Below are 16,757 nucleotides of genomic sequence, written 5' to 3' on the forward strand. Positions count from 1 at the left end.
TAAGTATCATGGTCCCAAAGTCTAGCAATGACCTGGACATAGAGGCACAGAACTTTTCCATAGCTGGATATTTTTCTTTGGACATCTTCCCCAAAATTGTGTGGACATGTGTGGATCTTATGCACACATGCTTGCATGGAAGAAAATGCATGCCACCCACCCTTAGTAGGGGTAGGGAACAAATACAATTCTGTTCATATGTAAAGGTGAACTTACAAAATTCACATTTTTCACAACAATATGTGAACCAAAATGCAGCCATCATTTGAACTTTGTAGTTATCTGAACTTTGCAATGCAATTCTTGAGCCAAACAATGCGTACAAAAATGCATATACAATGGTAAAGTGTGAATATAAATGCATACATTAATGAAAATAATATTAAAAACAGATTACATAGGGGAAAATTGCTTCACATAAATGTGTATATGAGACAGAGTGGCACATAAAAATGTGTATTTTGCACAAAAATGCTGTTTTGCAAAATTAGATGTAGAAATGTGTAGGACTGAAATTTAAGATTGGATAAAAGAGGAACAATGAAATTGACATGTTCGCCAATCCTTATTTTTTTGTTAACTTTCCTCTTGCAAGTTTATTTGTCACTGCATAATGGATACTGAGGGACAGAGGAAAATTCTCCATCTTGCAAAACCTCAAAGATATTTTTGATGAAAGATGATCTCCCATTCCTGTGGCAGCCATTTTGGACGAATCAAGCAGTAATAAAGCAGGTGGTGCCTTTTGTGTGCTTAACTTCAGAAAGTTAAGCAACAAATCCCACAAACCACTCTACAAACTCTTTGATCTGCTATCATGATCGGTGAAAAGAAATAATGCTAGGTGAAGTTGTCTTCTCTCAGAATTCCTTAGAAGGTTGTTTCTTGTTGATGATTTTTTGTTACAGGCGGACATTTCACCGGTTAAGTATGTGCAGAGTAAGCCCCACGACAGAACACACAAGGAACGTCAAATCATGCCATTTCACACTTACTTGCAGAATAACCCAGTGCCCATGCCTGGCAGCTTTCTTTAATGCCTCTTCCGCAACAACCTCTTGCCCTTGCCCCAAAGAGATGTTATGAAATTTCCCAGAATCAATTGTGAAGTCAAGTTTTTTGCCTGCAAGTGGAGCAACAGAGGTGGGGAGGCGAGTAAAAGTGGAAAGGAGGAAGGGGATGGAGGGAAAGGGGTGGGGGGGAAGATAATGCCCCATTAATTTCACCAATCACTGGGACAATACACATTAGTTCGTCACTCAACACAATTTCAACAAGCAAAATTGCGAGCTCTCAACAGCAGCCTTATGGCTGGTATTAGGGGAAAAACCCTGCAGAAATCTGCTCCCTTGGTTTTAAGATAACGAACCTTTTGACATTTTGATAGATGCTAGGTATTGTTACAGAGCTTTATAAACTCGTACAGGGGGTGCAAGCCATTTCCCTTATAAAAAAAGGGAGCAACATGTGGTAGCTATCACATCAGTTTTTTAACTGATTGGTTCAGTGGGTAAATGTGCAAGCCTCTCACCTTGTGAGGCCCGAGTTTAAATTGAGCACAGTCAGGTCACAGCTGTATTAACCTGGTATTCTCAGCAGAGTCAGTGGGGAATAGTAATCCTAAGTACAAAGCGACAGTTTCTTATACAATTGAATATAGTTTGTATAATGACCATTATTTAGTCACAGGGGGCACAAGATTACATGAGCATGGAGAAAATTGCCCTCTGGCCCTCATCTACTCAAAAGGTAAGAAACAGCACAAAAGAGCCTGCATTATGCCAAGCAGAGGAATGTTCAATCTAAAAATTTCTTCACGCTGCAGCGTTAATAGCCTCACACTTTTTATCCACCCTTCCAGAGTGAATGGAGGGCTAGGGCAAGAGAGGGGGAAATCTTTAAAACTTAACTCTTGTTGAGGAAAACAATTCCAAATTTAAATCTGCTTTATTCCTTGATAATGACTATTTGTGGGCTTTTTTGTGTTAGCTTAACATGCATTAATTAAAGACCGACTCCCGCTCTGTCTAACTCAAAGCACAAACCCCTGTTGTTACCAATCATAAACTATGCATTAAGAAAAGCTCTGCGGACTTTGCAAATCAGCAACATTAACAACTATTGGAGAGAGTTCCTGTTACCCACAGCCATGTCAGAATTCCTACCAGAATGCCTCTGAATGTAGCATGTCAAAATGAGGGCCCTTTCCATCATCAAACATGCATTCTCTTTTCCAACACTCCCTAATAACACACTTTGCTAGGGCTCAGTGAGGTTTGTCCATGTAGTATTAAACCATGGTTCATAGCATTCCACATGAACATGACAAATTCTGTTCGCATTTTGTGTTTTGCAAGATTTGGAATGTTGCCAATTCACCTGCCCATGTTTTAAAAACCAGCCCAACAATACCTATTCAATAAAACATACCAAGTGTCTCCACATCTTTAAGAGGATTGACTCCAGGAGAAAGAATGAAAAATATCGGAGTGGCTGGACTGCTTTCTTCATAAGATTTTGCCAAGTCTATTCTTGTGCCATCCACATACTTTGAGCCGAGCTTTTCCTCTACAAAGTTTCTACAAAAATATATAATGTATATATAATGAACATATGTTAACATATAGAGAAAGCTTCCTTATCCTGGTGCCATACAGATGTTTTGGACATTTCCCATCATTCTGGTCATTGGCCACCCTGGATGGGGCTGAACAGATTTGTAGTCCCAAATATCTGGAGTCCACCAGGTTGGGGAAGCCTGATTCAGAACACTAAGAGTCTAGCATACAGTCTGCACATGTTGATGGGAAAGAGGTGGTTGAGGCATACATCCTTAGTGTCTCAGCTGTTTTTCTAGGTCCCAAGTCTCACATTCTCTATTTTCCTAAATATCCTTTCAAATATATTCCATTTCACCAACGTGTAGAAAACCCAAGAAGCTGAGCTAAGTTCTGTTGTATGGCTTGAAGGGAAAACATCCCAGCTGACGAACTGTTGTTTCTAAATTAACCAGGAGCCATAATCCTAAGGTCTAATTCACATAAATGAGTGATGTTTCATATTGGTATTTTAAATCCAGAGTGCGCTGAAGACTCTCCATGTAACAGTCACTTCATATGTATCATTTGCCTTGTTCAACTCAGTGTGTGTATTTCACTACATCACCGTAAACAACGAGAAAGAGAGAATGCAATGGTGTGGTAGAATTGACAGTTCTGTGAGACAAGTGGCTAGATACTTATTTAATTAATTTTAAAATCCTGCTCTTCAGCCAAAAAGGCTCCCAGAACAGCTTACAAATCAAACAATAAATAACAACAACAAAATAAGACAGTCCCTGCCCACAGGCTTACAATGTATGACACAAAAGGAAAAGTGTTTGGGAGGGAGGAGAATGATATGACTGGATTACCTCATGACGTGCACACAGATTTAGAATGGCCAGTGTACAGCCATCTGCTGATGTGTTTGATGCTTTTTTTTAGTTATTTCTGTAAGTGCGATTTGACAGATCATGCAACTTGTACGCATAAATAAATGGAGCACATAAATGAATGTGATAAATATAAAAGGAGTTCACAAAGTCAAACATGCAGTACCTCAGAGCATATGTTATCCGATCTGGGCGTAATGCTCGTAGCATGATAAGCTTCTGAAAAGAAGTTTTGCTTTTCCATTCCTGAGGGAACTTTTCCTTTTCTGGGCATTCTGAATCTACCCATTTTTTCCATCTCTTGGCAGAACCTTCTATGTCTCTATCTAATCCTCGAAATTCATCCATTAAGGCAATGGCCTGAAACAGAACAATGGCAAGCCTGATTTATTGACACGTCAACTGTTCGCACTAAGAGAGAAATAAGTGGCAATTATTGAGATGTTGTTTACCCTCTCCCACCACACATATTACACTCTCTTGCAATATACCAAAGTGTGTAGGATTTCGCCAAACCTTAGCAATTTCACCATGGACCACTAAACCTTGGTGTGGGCATTGCCAGTGTGGCACATCTATAGGCACACAAACAGCCAGCAAAGTTTTCTTTGGTGGCCACAAGCAGTCCCAAGCTACTTTAGTCCAAAACCTGCACCATAAAGGTTTTTTCCTTCCCCACTCAGAGCAGCTCCTCCTCTCTCATATATGGTCTCCCTTGTTTGAACATGCCCTCCCTTCCCATCTGAGTAGACACCCTTACTTCTCTTCTGAAAATTCATGGAGGACAAAACTATCAGTGGCTACTAGCCATGAGGGGCATGTTCTATATCCACGGCCAGAGACATCTGTCTCTGCATACCAGTCGCTGGGAATCGCAGATGGGCAGAGTGTTGTTGTGCTCATGTCCTGCTTGCAGGCTTCTCTCAATGATCTGATTGGCCACTGTGAGAACAGAATCAAGCATCTGATTGGCCACTGGCTTGACCCAACAGGCTGTTCTCATGCTCTTACACATGACAGCCTGTGAAGAAGAGATCTGGGAGTGAGCAAGCAGGTGGGGGTGCTTCATATTATGAATAACCCTGAGATCTACTGATGAAGGGTGGCATACAAATATTAATTAATTAATTAATTAATTAATTAATTAATTAATTATACTGAGAAAGGTAGAGAAGCCCCTAAAGAAAAGTGGCAATGCAGTCAGGCAGGTAGCCATGCAGTCCTCTGCTTCCAGGTCTTTCTCGGTACTGAGATGGAAGCAGAAAAGTGTGGTGTGTGTGTGTGTAGAGGGGGGAGTGTAATTCCTTGCTCACATCCTGCATGCTGGAGTGGGTTGCAGATGGCAAGGCCCTCAAGCCTGCTTCTTCATGTGGGAGCAGGAGAGAAACAGAAGCCATTCCTATATAAAACAGAGTATTTTGTGCAATGTAGAGAAGTAAGCGCATTAAAAAGTGTAAAAGGTGCTCACAACTAAGCATAAAGCTGTTGGGGTATATGCAGGCATCTGCTTGGTTCCTTATAGGGAGAGGCGGATCCAACATGGCGACGAAGGTAGTTACTAAGTAATTTCGCTTACCCTTATCAAAGTTTTAAGTGGTTTTAAGCGGCTTTTATCCTCCCTTGTTTTTATCCGAGAGTTTTAATGATCTGCTGGCTGTGCTGGCTGTCTTTTAATATTTCTCCACTTGTTTGTTCCTTATAGGCAGCTGGTTGGTCGTGAAACTTACCCTAATGGCACTCCATGACTGAGTAGTTAAAAAGTCCACAGGACTTCTGTAGGTGTGTTCAATTGTAAATCGTAGCAGGAAATTCAGTTCAGTGAGTTCTATTTCTTTACTTCTCAACAAAATCTAGGAAGTGAACAAAATTGGGAAATACCGTGAGACATACGTTTTTTGCACTTGGTCTGATGATGATGATAGTGATGATGATGATGATGATGATGATGATGATTTTCCAGCCCACCCATCTGCACTCAGCTACTCTGGGCTGCTTCCAACAAAATTACAGGAAAAGGAGAAGGGAGTGTCAGACCCATATATTCCCTTCGCAATACTCCAAAATGTGAAATCAGCACTACTAAAAAAGAAGAAAATGGACTCATACACATTTCTCAAATGAACAGTTCTTAGGCAATCATCCTTTCAAATATGTATGTGTGGAACTTTAGGTCTGGGGGCAAAAATGCGGCATCTCAGGGCTCCTTATCTGGCCTTCATGACTCTTCCTACTCGTCCCCATCTCCTTAGACCACACTCCTGACTGGCCCTGGTTCACACCTTCCTTGAGCATTTTGGCCTGGCTGGAATGTGTCCTTGAACACGGGCCCTGCCAACCACTGGTGTGGATGTGGTCCCTGGGATTGAACAAAGCCTTTGGGCTCAAAAATGGTTTCCCTGCTTCTAGAGCAGCAGCAAATATATATTTTTCCCTGCCCAAAGGCTGCGTTACATTATGGGCATCCTTCTTGGGGCTGCATGCCAGAGGCTGAGTGGGGGCCACAGTCCAAAGTGGGCAGGGCTATAGACATGACTTCAGGCTACCTTCCACCACACACGCAAAGTGAATTTTTGGCACACACAACCAGTTACATCTCTCAATACACAATTCAGGAAGGAAAGAGGCATTATCAACTAATCCAGAATCCGGCAGCTAGACTGGTGACTGGGAGCGGACGCCGAGACCATATAACACCGGTCTTGAAAGTCCTACACTGGCTCCCAGTAAGTTTCCGAGCACAACTCAAAGTCTTGGTGCTGACCTTGAAAGCCCTAAACGGCCTTGGTCCAGTATACCTGAAGGAGCGTCTCCACCTCCATCGTTCTGCCCGGACACTGAGGTCCAGCGCTGAGGGCCTTCTGGTGGTTCCCTCACTGCGAGAAGCCAAGTTACAGGGAAGCAGGCAGAGAGCCCTCTCGGTAGTAGCACCCGCCATGTGGAACGCCCTCCCACCAGATGTCAAAGAGAAAAATAACTACCAAACTTTTAGAAGACATCTGAAGGCAGCCCTGTTTAGGGAAGCTTTTAATGTTTAATAGGTTATTGTATTTTAGTGTTCTGTTGGAAGCCGCCCAGAGTGGCTGGAGAAACCCAGCCAGATGGGCGGGGTATAAATAATAAATTTATATATTATATTATATTATATTATATTATATTATATTATATTATATTATATTATATTATATTATATTATCATAACAACAAGGACACATTCCAGTGAGGCAAATGCACTTCAGGCGAGTGCAGAGCAGGGTTTGTGTGAGAGTAGCCTGGGGAAGAGTCTAGTGAGGTGGATAGTGAGACTGGAAAGGGCATACTACGGAGTCTAGACAGCCATTCATTCACTGGTCAGCTTGCTGCTTTTAATGCCAGGAGTCATAGGTGCCAATCCCCTGGGGCCCTTGGTGCCTGAGCACCTAAAAAATTCCATGACGGGGCCAGGCACCCACTGTATAGCACCCACAGCACCGGGCACCCATGGTCGCAGGGCCAAGTTGGCACTCCTGCCAAGGAGTATAGATTGGGCCTAACATGGCCATGGCAGAGATCTGCTGGTGTTCCTCATCCCCTCTCAACCATAGGAGCTAATCATTTTACAGCTTGGAAAGTGAAAGTATGCAATCTGCTTTGGAATAGTATACAAAAAAATGTGCACACCTGAATAAGACAACCTACTTTCTGATGAAAAAAAAGGAGGTTTTTAATATTTTGAAAATCCTTTGGCAGAGCAGACTATAGGAAACTATGGAAAGACTCCTTAGACATGCTCAGTACTTTATTTGGTAAATAAATATTTACCAACAAATATTTGTTCCTTTAAATGCTGAAAAGGTTTGCTATTCCCCCCGCAGGGGCATAATGAGTTGGAGTAACAAATAATGACCTTAAATATCTGTTGCTGAACAAAAATTCTCTTCCCAAAGGAGAAATTCCTGGTAGACATTGTCTCCCATACAAATAATTTCTAAGCCTTAAATATTTGCCTCGTCTAGCTTTGACTTATAATTAAACTGAATGAAGTAACAAAATTCTTTTCAACTACATTTAAAGCAGGGACTTTGAGGGATTGGAACTTTGAGGGATTGGAAGTTAAGTCTCTACACAACTGAGCATGCCCAATTGTGTCATATCCCCTGAGTCTTTCATGCTAATTCTCCCCTGTTCTTATGTTGTACCAACATGTGTATCTCTAGTCTGAATTGATGCAAGCAATTAAAGTAGGCTTTTTCTCACCTGAAATGTTGTCTGGCCCAGAAAAATTAGCTTGTCCCTTTCAAAAAGTCCCTGGCCTACGTAAAGAAAGGTGAAATACGTAATAGCTTCTGTTAGGTTGGAGATGCGTCCTTGGATATCATCCGATGCTTCTGCTCGCTCAATTGCTTTACGAAAGACAGTGTTGAAAGCCTAAAGGAACACAGAATTACATCAGAATTTCCTTTTCTTGAGGAACATTTTTGAAACCTGGATTTGGCTTCTATAATTCAAAAGCACAGTAATTCAGAATGCTTTAAAAACAAGGTCAACAACATAATTACCATCTCTTAAAGACAGAAGCTGCTAATTCAGGCATAGGCAAACTCGGCCCTCCAGCAGTTTTGGGACTACAACTCCCATCATCCCTAGCTAACAGGACAAGTGGTCGGGGATGATGGGGGTTGTAGTCCCCAAACATCTGGAGGGCAGAGTTTGCCTATGCCTGTGCTAATTGCTCGAAACTAGCTGCTGTAATCTCTGGATTGGTCTGCTGTTGTCGGAATGCAGAGGTATTTACTTTTAAAACTAATAAGGGTAGATTCAGTGTAGCACAAGTATACATCTGCTTGTGCAAGAGGGCTTCTCCTTCCTTCCATCTCCCTTTGAATGCCTCTGGAGGAGTGGAGGACCCTCTGGGACACAAAAATTTTGGGGGCAGAGAAACCAGGGGCCACATTCTACAAGCAGATTTACACTGCAGTGTCAGTATTGTAATGTCTCATTCTCACACTGCATAATGTTGCGGGTTGCCTTTAATTACTTAATTGATGTATGAGTATGGGAACTATTTAAATGTCTCCTCCCTCTCTCTGCTCCTCTGCTGAAGAAGATGGATGTGAGAGTTGTCTTGCTGTTTTGTTATTTGCTTTATAAATAAAATCTTTGATGTTACTATTCCAACCACAGTTGCTTCTGCTGCATTCTGCTGTAAAGGACTGAGTTTACTATCTGCAAAAGGGTGTTCAATGCTCACAAGCAGGTGCCATTGGATGCCACCATAAGACTGTAAACCTCAGGTGCACAGAGATTATTCATTGCATTTCCTGTTTCTGTAGACCGGGATGAGGAATAGGATCTGGCCCACTTCAACGTGCTTTCCTTTCTTCCTTGCCAAAGTGGGGATTTGCAGCCACTGTTGATCAGCTTAATCAAGAAACTTGGGCCTTGCCTATCTGATCCAGAGGGACACGCCACTCTGGAGTTGTTAAATGCCCTCGGGAAACCTCAGGAGACCTACACACACAAAAAAACAACAACAAAAAACAACAACAACCACACACACACACACACACACACACACACATGCTGTCAGCAGCTCTGACTGATATTGTGATAACCTCTTCTAAACTGAATCCTGCTGATATATCTCCCTTTGAAGCTGGAGATCAAGAAGTTTTTAAGAAGGTGGTATGGCAGAGCCATTTTTGCACAGCGTACATGCCTCTTTCTTTTTTCCTTCCCATAACTCTTATGATCAAACAGTTACTGCAAGCTTTTAATGTACTGCAAAACTCAGAAAGTGTGCTTGGTCACATAAATTGGGGTACAAATATAAATGAATGTACCTAAACATGAGTATTAGTGTCTCCACTTCCACATTTCTGAAAAATAGTGCAAATCTCATGAGGTTTACTACACTATGTTTATTTTTTAGTATCAGAATAAGGATGACAACAAACCTTCAATGAAAACTGATAGATGGGATTGATTTTGCTCAGATCATGAATGGCGAAATAAAGAAGGGATGCTCTTGCAGCTGCTGGCCTGTAATGTTCTCTGGCTTCGTTAATGTTAACTTCATTTTCTTTGGCTTCTGCTACCTGTAGAACAACATGTTTGAAAGTAAATCAAGAAAACCATCATTGTTATATAAATAGGGCTGTGCTGTTAATCTAGCATCTACTTCAACAGATTTTAATCTATCTTCAAACTGAGGGCAGAGGAGGGATTAGCTACACCAAATATAAGATGGAAAGACACGGGCCTCCATCCTAGAAGAATCTTCAAACATCTGAAGAAATCATATCCAAAATAATGAACTCATGTGGTGAGCCACTTATGGTGAATTGGAGCTTCATGAGTTGTAACTCAATCCCTGAAATGGTTTCCATGGTGGCAGAAGGTAGTCTTCTTACGTTTTTATCCTTTCATTAGTGTTCATATGCTGTAGGCCCTATCAGTGGCTTCAGTAACATGTCAGGAAGTTCTCCAGATGTCATTGCTATTCCCATCACCCCCAGACAGCATGGTCAATGGTTAGGAATGAAGTGAGTTGTAGTCCAACAACAAGGGAAGGGCTAGAGTTTAGCTACCCATTTTTTAAACGGAAAGGAAAGTGGGAAAAGGTAAGCAACTCTCATCCAACCACCACAGTAAGCCCCTCTCCATTCCAAGTGGGACAAATTGCCTTCCATTATTTTGCATTTACTCAATGCTCCATCATCAAAATGAGTGATCCTTGAAATATGGAGAAAGGAGTTCTATCATCTATCATCCATCTATCCATCTATCTATCTATCTATCCATCTATCTATCTATCTATCTATCCCCACCCCACCAACTCCAAACTATTCTGAGCCTCAACAGATGCCAAAATGACTGGAAAGGAGTAAGCCTTGCCCCTTCTGTCTTCACTTGTGATTTGCACAATGCTCTCTCCATGAGGCATTGTATGGACATAACATGTTGCTTTGAAATAGACAAGTATCAAACAGTAAAACTGCAAGTGCCTTAATCTCTATCTCTGCAGCAGTCGACTTTGTGGTCTCAAGTTTCTCCACGAGTTCAGTGTCTCCCAAGAAACTGCCCTCAGCAGCGGAAAGGCGAAACAGCAGATCGTCCTCCAAGCGCTTCAGCTGAATCTTGAAATCATTCTGCTGTTTTGTCAAAAGAGACTGGCAAACACAATGGAAAACGTTTTAGTTGTAAATGTGGATAACTGATAGCAAGAAGAAGTTTTTAGAACCTATTCTCACAGTGCATTGTATGTGCCTATGAGTGCTTCCAGCCATCTTTGGGTGTGAAACAGACTATCACAGTGTAAGTGTACTACCTAATTTATATATTTGTTCACCTGAATGCATACCCAGGCAGACTTGTGTGCAACAGGCAAGGTATGTTGTTATCCCCTGCTTATTAAAGTTTAATGGAATTTAAGCATGGTCTACGTATTATTTTTTTGCATGCAAGAGCCACTTAAAATTTTGGTATGATGGCTTATCCTGCTAACATTCATCTATAGCACTGACATACACTCCTAACGGCATGTGGCAGCATCAGTTTATGATATTTTTTTTAAAGTCCTCACAAAGATGTATCAATATACAGTCGTACCTTGGTTTTCAAACACCTTAGGAGTCAGAACGTTTTGGCTCCTGAATGATTGAAAACCTGAAGTGATTGTTCCAGTTTTTGAATGTTCTTTGGAACCTGAACGTCTGACGTGATTTCTGTGGCTTCTGATTGGCTGCAGGAGCTTCCTGCAGCCAATCGGAAGTCGTGCCTTGGTTCCCAAACATTTTGGAAGTCGAATGGACTTCCGGAACGGATTCCGTTCGACTTCCAAGGTACTGTACAGTTTTGAATGAAATTTCTTCCAATGCATCCATTTTTGCAAAGCAATTTCACTTAATATAATGAATTCCTGTATGTGATTTTCACTAATATATGCATTCTATGCACAGTTTACCCCAGTACAGGCATTTTTATACACATTACCTGGCTTGAGAATAGCATTGCAAAATTCAGGAAAGTATGAATCTGGCAGGATGGCTCTGTTTTGGATCACACATCGTTTCAAGAAGTGTGAATTAGACAGGCTTAACTTTAAATGAGAAATGAATTGAATTTCTACCAAATCCCTACAAACAGGGTGTAAGATTAGTTGGTCAGGTGATGGAAATGCATTCTCTGCCCTGAACGTACACATTTAGTCTAATCTAAAGACAACTGGAAAGCATTATTTTCCACTTAGTATTGCCGTCACAAAGCTAAGTCTGATTTACTGTGTGATGCCATAATACCATCATATTCACTAGTAAGCAGTACAAATGACAAGAGATACACAGATTTTGTAGAGGGCGCTGAAAGTGCTAGAGAGCTGACTGATTCACACGTGGGTTTACCTTCACAGTCTCCAAATCAGGTCTTTCAATACTAACAGCCTCAGCCAACAGCTGGTCCTCCAAACCATCCTTTGTAACTGTGAAATTAATTAGAGTGGTCTGAGCCTGCAGCTCTGGCTTGTAGTGAGGATTAGCCAGCTTAGTGTGAAGGATGAGACGGAAATCCTTGTTGAATTCACATTCTCGATCTTCAATCTTAATATACCTGATATCAATTAAAATGAAAACTGTTACAAAGCACAGCATTGATTAATGCAGCTTATCAGCATTTTACGATAAACACAGAAACTATTTCACATGGGACAGAGTTGTACGACGGTGCATTCCACTTATATGCCTCTGACTACTACACCTACTTGAGAAAGGGATTATCCATTTCCCATTATTGACACCAACACTAATACTTTTCACTTCTGATGTGAGTAAGAATGCACCTGATATGAGCAGCCTGTTGAGGATATTATATAAGGATGCCAGATTAACCCAAAATTTATAGAATGAAGGCCAGGTCCATCAGTTACTCCTATTGGTATCAATGGTTTCACTTGCTCATGTCCCACTTATCTGTTTTCTGAATTAGTCTGAGAAAGGCTGAAAAGTATTATATTTGCTTATTTATATGAACACAGAAATTATGAAGCAGTTGCTTCCAGTTTCTCCATTCATCTTTACAATTTTCTAAGTTGTAATAAACATCTGTCTAATTTTTTGTTTGGGTTACAAACGATTTGTAAGAATGCAATAAATACAGACTGAGCAATTCTGCAAGAGGATACTTATGAACAGTTTTGGACATCTGTATTTCAAAACTAATTATATGAAATGCAGGATGTATTCTGTGTATTCTTCCCCTCCTGAGGAACATGCTTGTAGCAAGGCATGTGCTGCCATCCATGTTTGCCAGTAATGTACTTCTTACTGCCTCCCCTTATATAGCTATCCCTATTTCAAACTTGACCCCTTAAAGTGAAGTTGTTCAGTTTTCTAACACACGTGAATAATTTCACTTCTCTTATCCCCCTTTATTGTCCCCCTTTTCCTGATGGATCATGTCCTGTTCTCTAACCTACATGGGGAGTAGGAGAACTAAAAATATCAAATGAGCTAAAAACAGGAGTATGGCCACTGGGGACACTGACAACATTGTCAAGGGCTGACAGAACCAGGAGGAGGCTGAGCCCAGGGGTAGCACAGAATGGGGAGAGGACGAACCTGACGAGGGGCCCAGTGGGCTATGGGGCCCACTGCTAAGGGGCAGAGAACCAGAGACTAGTGACAGGGAGGGGGAGAGGCAAGTATCCATTGATTCTCACCCATTCCTTCACCTCATCTTCCCAGCTCCTTCCGGGGAAGAAGAGGTGCATGAGAGTGAGACAATCTCTGCACTCAGAGGGGGGAAGGGGAGAGGCGTAGAGCATCAGGCAGAAGGCAGGGCAATTCTGAGATGCCACCCCCATCCCCTCGATCAAGAGGAAGTAAGAAATGCAGGCAGCAGAGGGAACGACAGCCTCGCCTCTTCGTAACTGGCAGCGACACTCACCTTTGGGATGCCTGGTGAGCAACGCTGCTCTACCTGCGGCACCCTGTTGATTGCTACTGCCAACTTCCATTCTGAAGGATGTATGCCCCAATTATAGACGGCCCAAAACAACTATCCACATGCACAGACAGATCTCTTTTTGGTATGATACTATTTTATCAAGCTAAATAAAAGAACAAGGTTCCACTGCCATTTCAATGTGTAGGAAAAGGTTGGGTGCACCATATATGCTGAACATTTGACTAAGCTGACTACAGGTTCATAATGCAGGGGGACAACAGAAGACTGAGCTCAGAAATTAGCAACAGAACAAAGAGGGCAATTTTGTAACTCACTGTTCTTGTTTGTTTATCAAGAATCTTACCTGGGGAACAATACTCTGCTACCGCAACGCTAAAATGGCTTGTTGTAAAATGAGTTCTGGAGTCTTGCACTGAGATTCTACTTTATAGGTGCTCATTGCACAGAAGTAATAAATCATCCCCAATTTCTGTGGTTATTAGCTATGAAAGGCAAGCACTGCACAATGACTCAGTGAGTTTTATCACTGCAGCTATGTTGGGTTTTTTGTTAATTGCAGGTGTGGGGAAAATAAATGTTTGTGCTATTGCTCTTATGGGTCAGCTATGACATTAGCAAAAAGTAGGAGAAGAGATCACAGAATCGGTATGTCAGATTCAGCAATGTCTAGGATAGTATAGGACAGGGGTCAGCAAACTTTTTCAGCAGGGTGCCGGTCCACTGTCCCTCAGACCCTGTGGGGGCCCAGACTATATTTTTTTGGGGGAAATGAATGAATGCCCCACAAATAACCCAGAGATGCATTTTAAATAAAAGCACACATTCTACTCATGTAAAAACACACTGAGTCCCGGACCATCTGCGGGCTGGATTTAGAGGGTGATTGGGCCGGATCCAGCCCCCGGGCTTTAGTTTGCCTACCCATGGTATAGGAGATGATGGTGTAGCAAGCATGGGCTCAAGTTTTAAAACCCTGAATAGGTGATGTGAGTAAAATTCTTAGACAAATATGGTGGGACTTCACCTCCATGTTGCAGAGGAGAATCTAAAGTTTATGTAGAGACCTCTAGAGGAAAATGAAAAAGCAGCTGAGTTCACTCTTACTCAGAGAGATATAGACCCAGATTTATATTGTGACCTTGGTTCAAGTCATTTATGTACACAAATGTTCTCCTGCGGGAAAGGGAAATGCAAAACTAAAATAAATGTACAAACCTTGCTGTTTACTCTTCTATCACATTTTCAATGAAAGCATGTTGCTTCTCCATATGTAATGCTATGAAATTCCATCTTTGTCCCCTCAACTAAATCCCCAGTCCACACATTGGTCAATTTCAGGTTGACTACCACAACATTTAGAACAATATACAAACATAATAATGTCTAGTCATATGTACCAATAGCAAACTTGTTCTATGAATCTGGGTTTTTAAAATAGCCAAACTGGCCCCATTTTTGCAAAACGTGGAGGTATCAGTAGCCTCAAGGGAACCCCAAAATCAGCTGTAGTACAAAACACTTTAGAGAGAAATTAGGCCAGGAGTTTGGAGGACAAAAACAGCTCAAATGAACATGCTTAGTGGGCCTAAAATACTGATGGGGAGGGGAAGGAGAACAAAAACCCACAAGGAAACAAACTACTGCATTTGAGAACAGCTTAGGTGAACTTTTAAGGTGAAAAAAAGTGGAAGGCAGATTCCTGGGAAAGAAAGAAAATGTGAGCAGTATCTTCATGCTTTCAGGGGGGAAAGTGTTTTTTCAAAAAACATCTAAAAAGCCCTGCTTCAAAGCCTGCTGTTTGAAGTTAAAAGCTTCCACATCCAACTAGCGAACTCTAGCAGCTAATGCAGAGAGTGAATCTGAACATATCAGGTGTAGAGTTGTTACTTAGCAATCACAGCAGGCCAACTGTTCAAGTTGGTCAAACTACTGGAGAAGAGAAAAAATTCTCAAAGTTGCACAGCTAGCCTGAAGTTCGAGGCAAAAAAAGAGGAGCCTTTCCTATGTATCAAAAAAGTGAGTTAATAATCTTGCTGCTGCACGAAGACACACAGAACTGTCTGATTTAAGATAGAAGAAAACTGTTTAATATTATCTGTTAAATATTATCAAATGCATACCATGAGGGGATGTATATAATGCTATAAGGCTGAGCTGCAGTGTCCCTGAGGTTCATAGCCTCCCCCCTTTTCCCTGGCCTGTGCAGTTGAGGCTCATTTAAAAAAAAAAATTTAGCATTATGTTTGAACCAAGTCATTGATGCTATCAGTAGCGTAAGGTCTTGAAGTACAGTTGATGTTTCAGAAGGCCTGATTTAGCACAGAACACAGATCTGTTTTTCAGGCCTTCTCTTTGGCTCATAACTGTGTTGGCATAACTAGAGAGTTGCATTAGAGGGAATTACCTCTGGTGACAGGAATCACTGTGAAAACTCGATTATAATTATGGTAATAATACAACTATTTGGTTGTTAAAAGACCGTTGAATGCAGAGAGACTGCCTTTCTGATCTACAGATACTAGTACACAAACATATATATAACTTTGCTGTCAATCAAAAATATGAGAAAAGAAGTAGAAGCTCCTTTCAGGTATCCTAAACAATCTGGGGAACAAGATGCAATAATAATAATAATAATAATTTACAGGTAGATGCTCTATTCAAGGGGCTAACTTAGAGAGATAATCTTCTCTAAATACTTTACCAACTACACTCCGCCCATAAACTGGTTTTTCCCACCTAAAAGGTGGGAACACCTGGATGCTTCATGGGAGAATCCCTTAGCAGGAGATAGATGATAGAGATAGATAGATAGATAGATAGATAGATAGATAGATAGATAGATAGAGGTAAAGGGACCCCTGACCATTAGGTCCAGTCGTGGCCGACTCTGGGGTTGCGGCGCTCGTCTTGCTTTACTGGCTGAGGGAGCCAGCGTACAGCTGTGGCCAGCATGACTAAGCCGCTTCTGGCGAGCCAGAGCCGCGCACGGAAAAGCCGTTTACCTTCCCACTGGAGTGGTACCTATTTATCTACTTGCACTTTGACGTGCTTTCGAACTGCGCCACCCATGTCCCATGGGAGAATCCCTTAGCAGAAGATAGATAGATGATAGATGATAGATAGATAGATAGATAGATAGATAGATAGAAAGATAGATAGATAGATAGATAGATAGATAGATAGATAGATAGATATTGGATACCTATATATAGCAAAACATAGAATCCAACAAATATTAATTGCCCTCTTCTTTGCCCTGGTAGGCTTACCTAGTGGTGATGAAAAAAGGATTTTTGGCTCAGGTGAGTGGTGGGCTTCGCTGGAGGGATTATAACAACTGTATTGATATCTCCTTACACTATGGATGGCTATTATCCATGCA

The 16,757-nt window shown here is 41.5% G+C and overlaps 1 protein-coding gene across 4 annotated transcripts in view; it reads right to left on the reverse strand.

Annotated features, from left to right (window-relative positions):
* Positions 1-16,757, reverse strand: part of DNAH11 (dynein axonemal heavy chain 11) — a 143,273-nt gene that overhangs the window by 17,235 nt on the left and 109,281 nt on the right. For all 4 annotated transcript variants that reach the window (XM_083578396.1, XM_083578397.1, XM_083578395.1 and 1 more), the window contains 8 exons: positions 11,812-12,016; positions 10,417-10,581; positions 9,367-9,507; positions 7,667-7,837; positions 5,161-5,283; positions 3,600-3,793; positions 2,431-2,579; positions 996-1,123 (listed from right to left, as the gene is read on the reverse strand). In XM_083578396.1, coding sequence (XP_083434522.1) covers positions 996-1,123; positions 2,431-2,579; positions 3,600-3,793; positions 5,161-5,283; positions 7,667-7,837; positions 9,367-9,507; positions 10,417-10,581; positions 11,812-12,016 — 1,276 coding nt within the window. The remainder of the gene's footprint in view (positions 1-995; positions 1,124-2,430; positions 2,580-3,599; positions 3,794-5,160; positions 5,284-7,666; positions 7,838-9,366; positions 9,508-10,416; positions 10,582-11,811; positions 12,017-16,757) is intronic.

Source organism: Podarcis filfolensis, assembly GCF_964270895.1.
Source record: "Podarcis filfolensis genome assembly, chromosome: 12".
NCBI classification, from domain to species: domain Eukaryota; kingdom Metazoa; phylum Chordata; class Lepidosauria; order Squamata; family Lacertidae; genus Podarcis; species Podarcis filfolensis.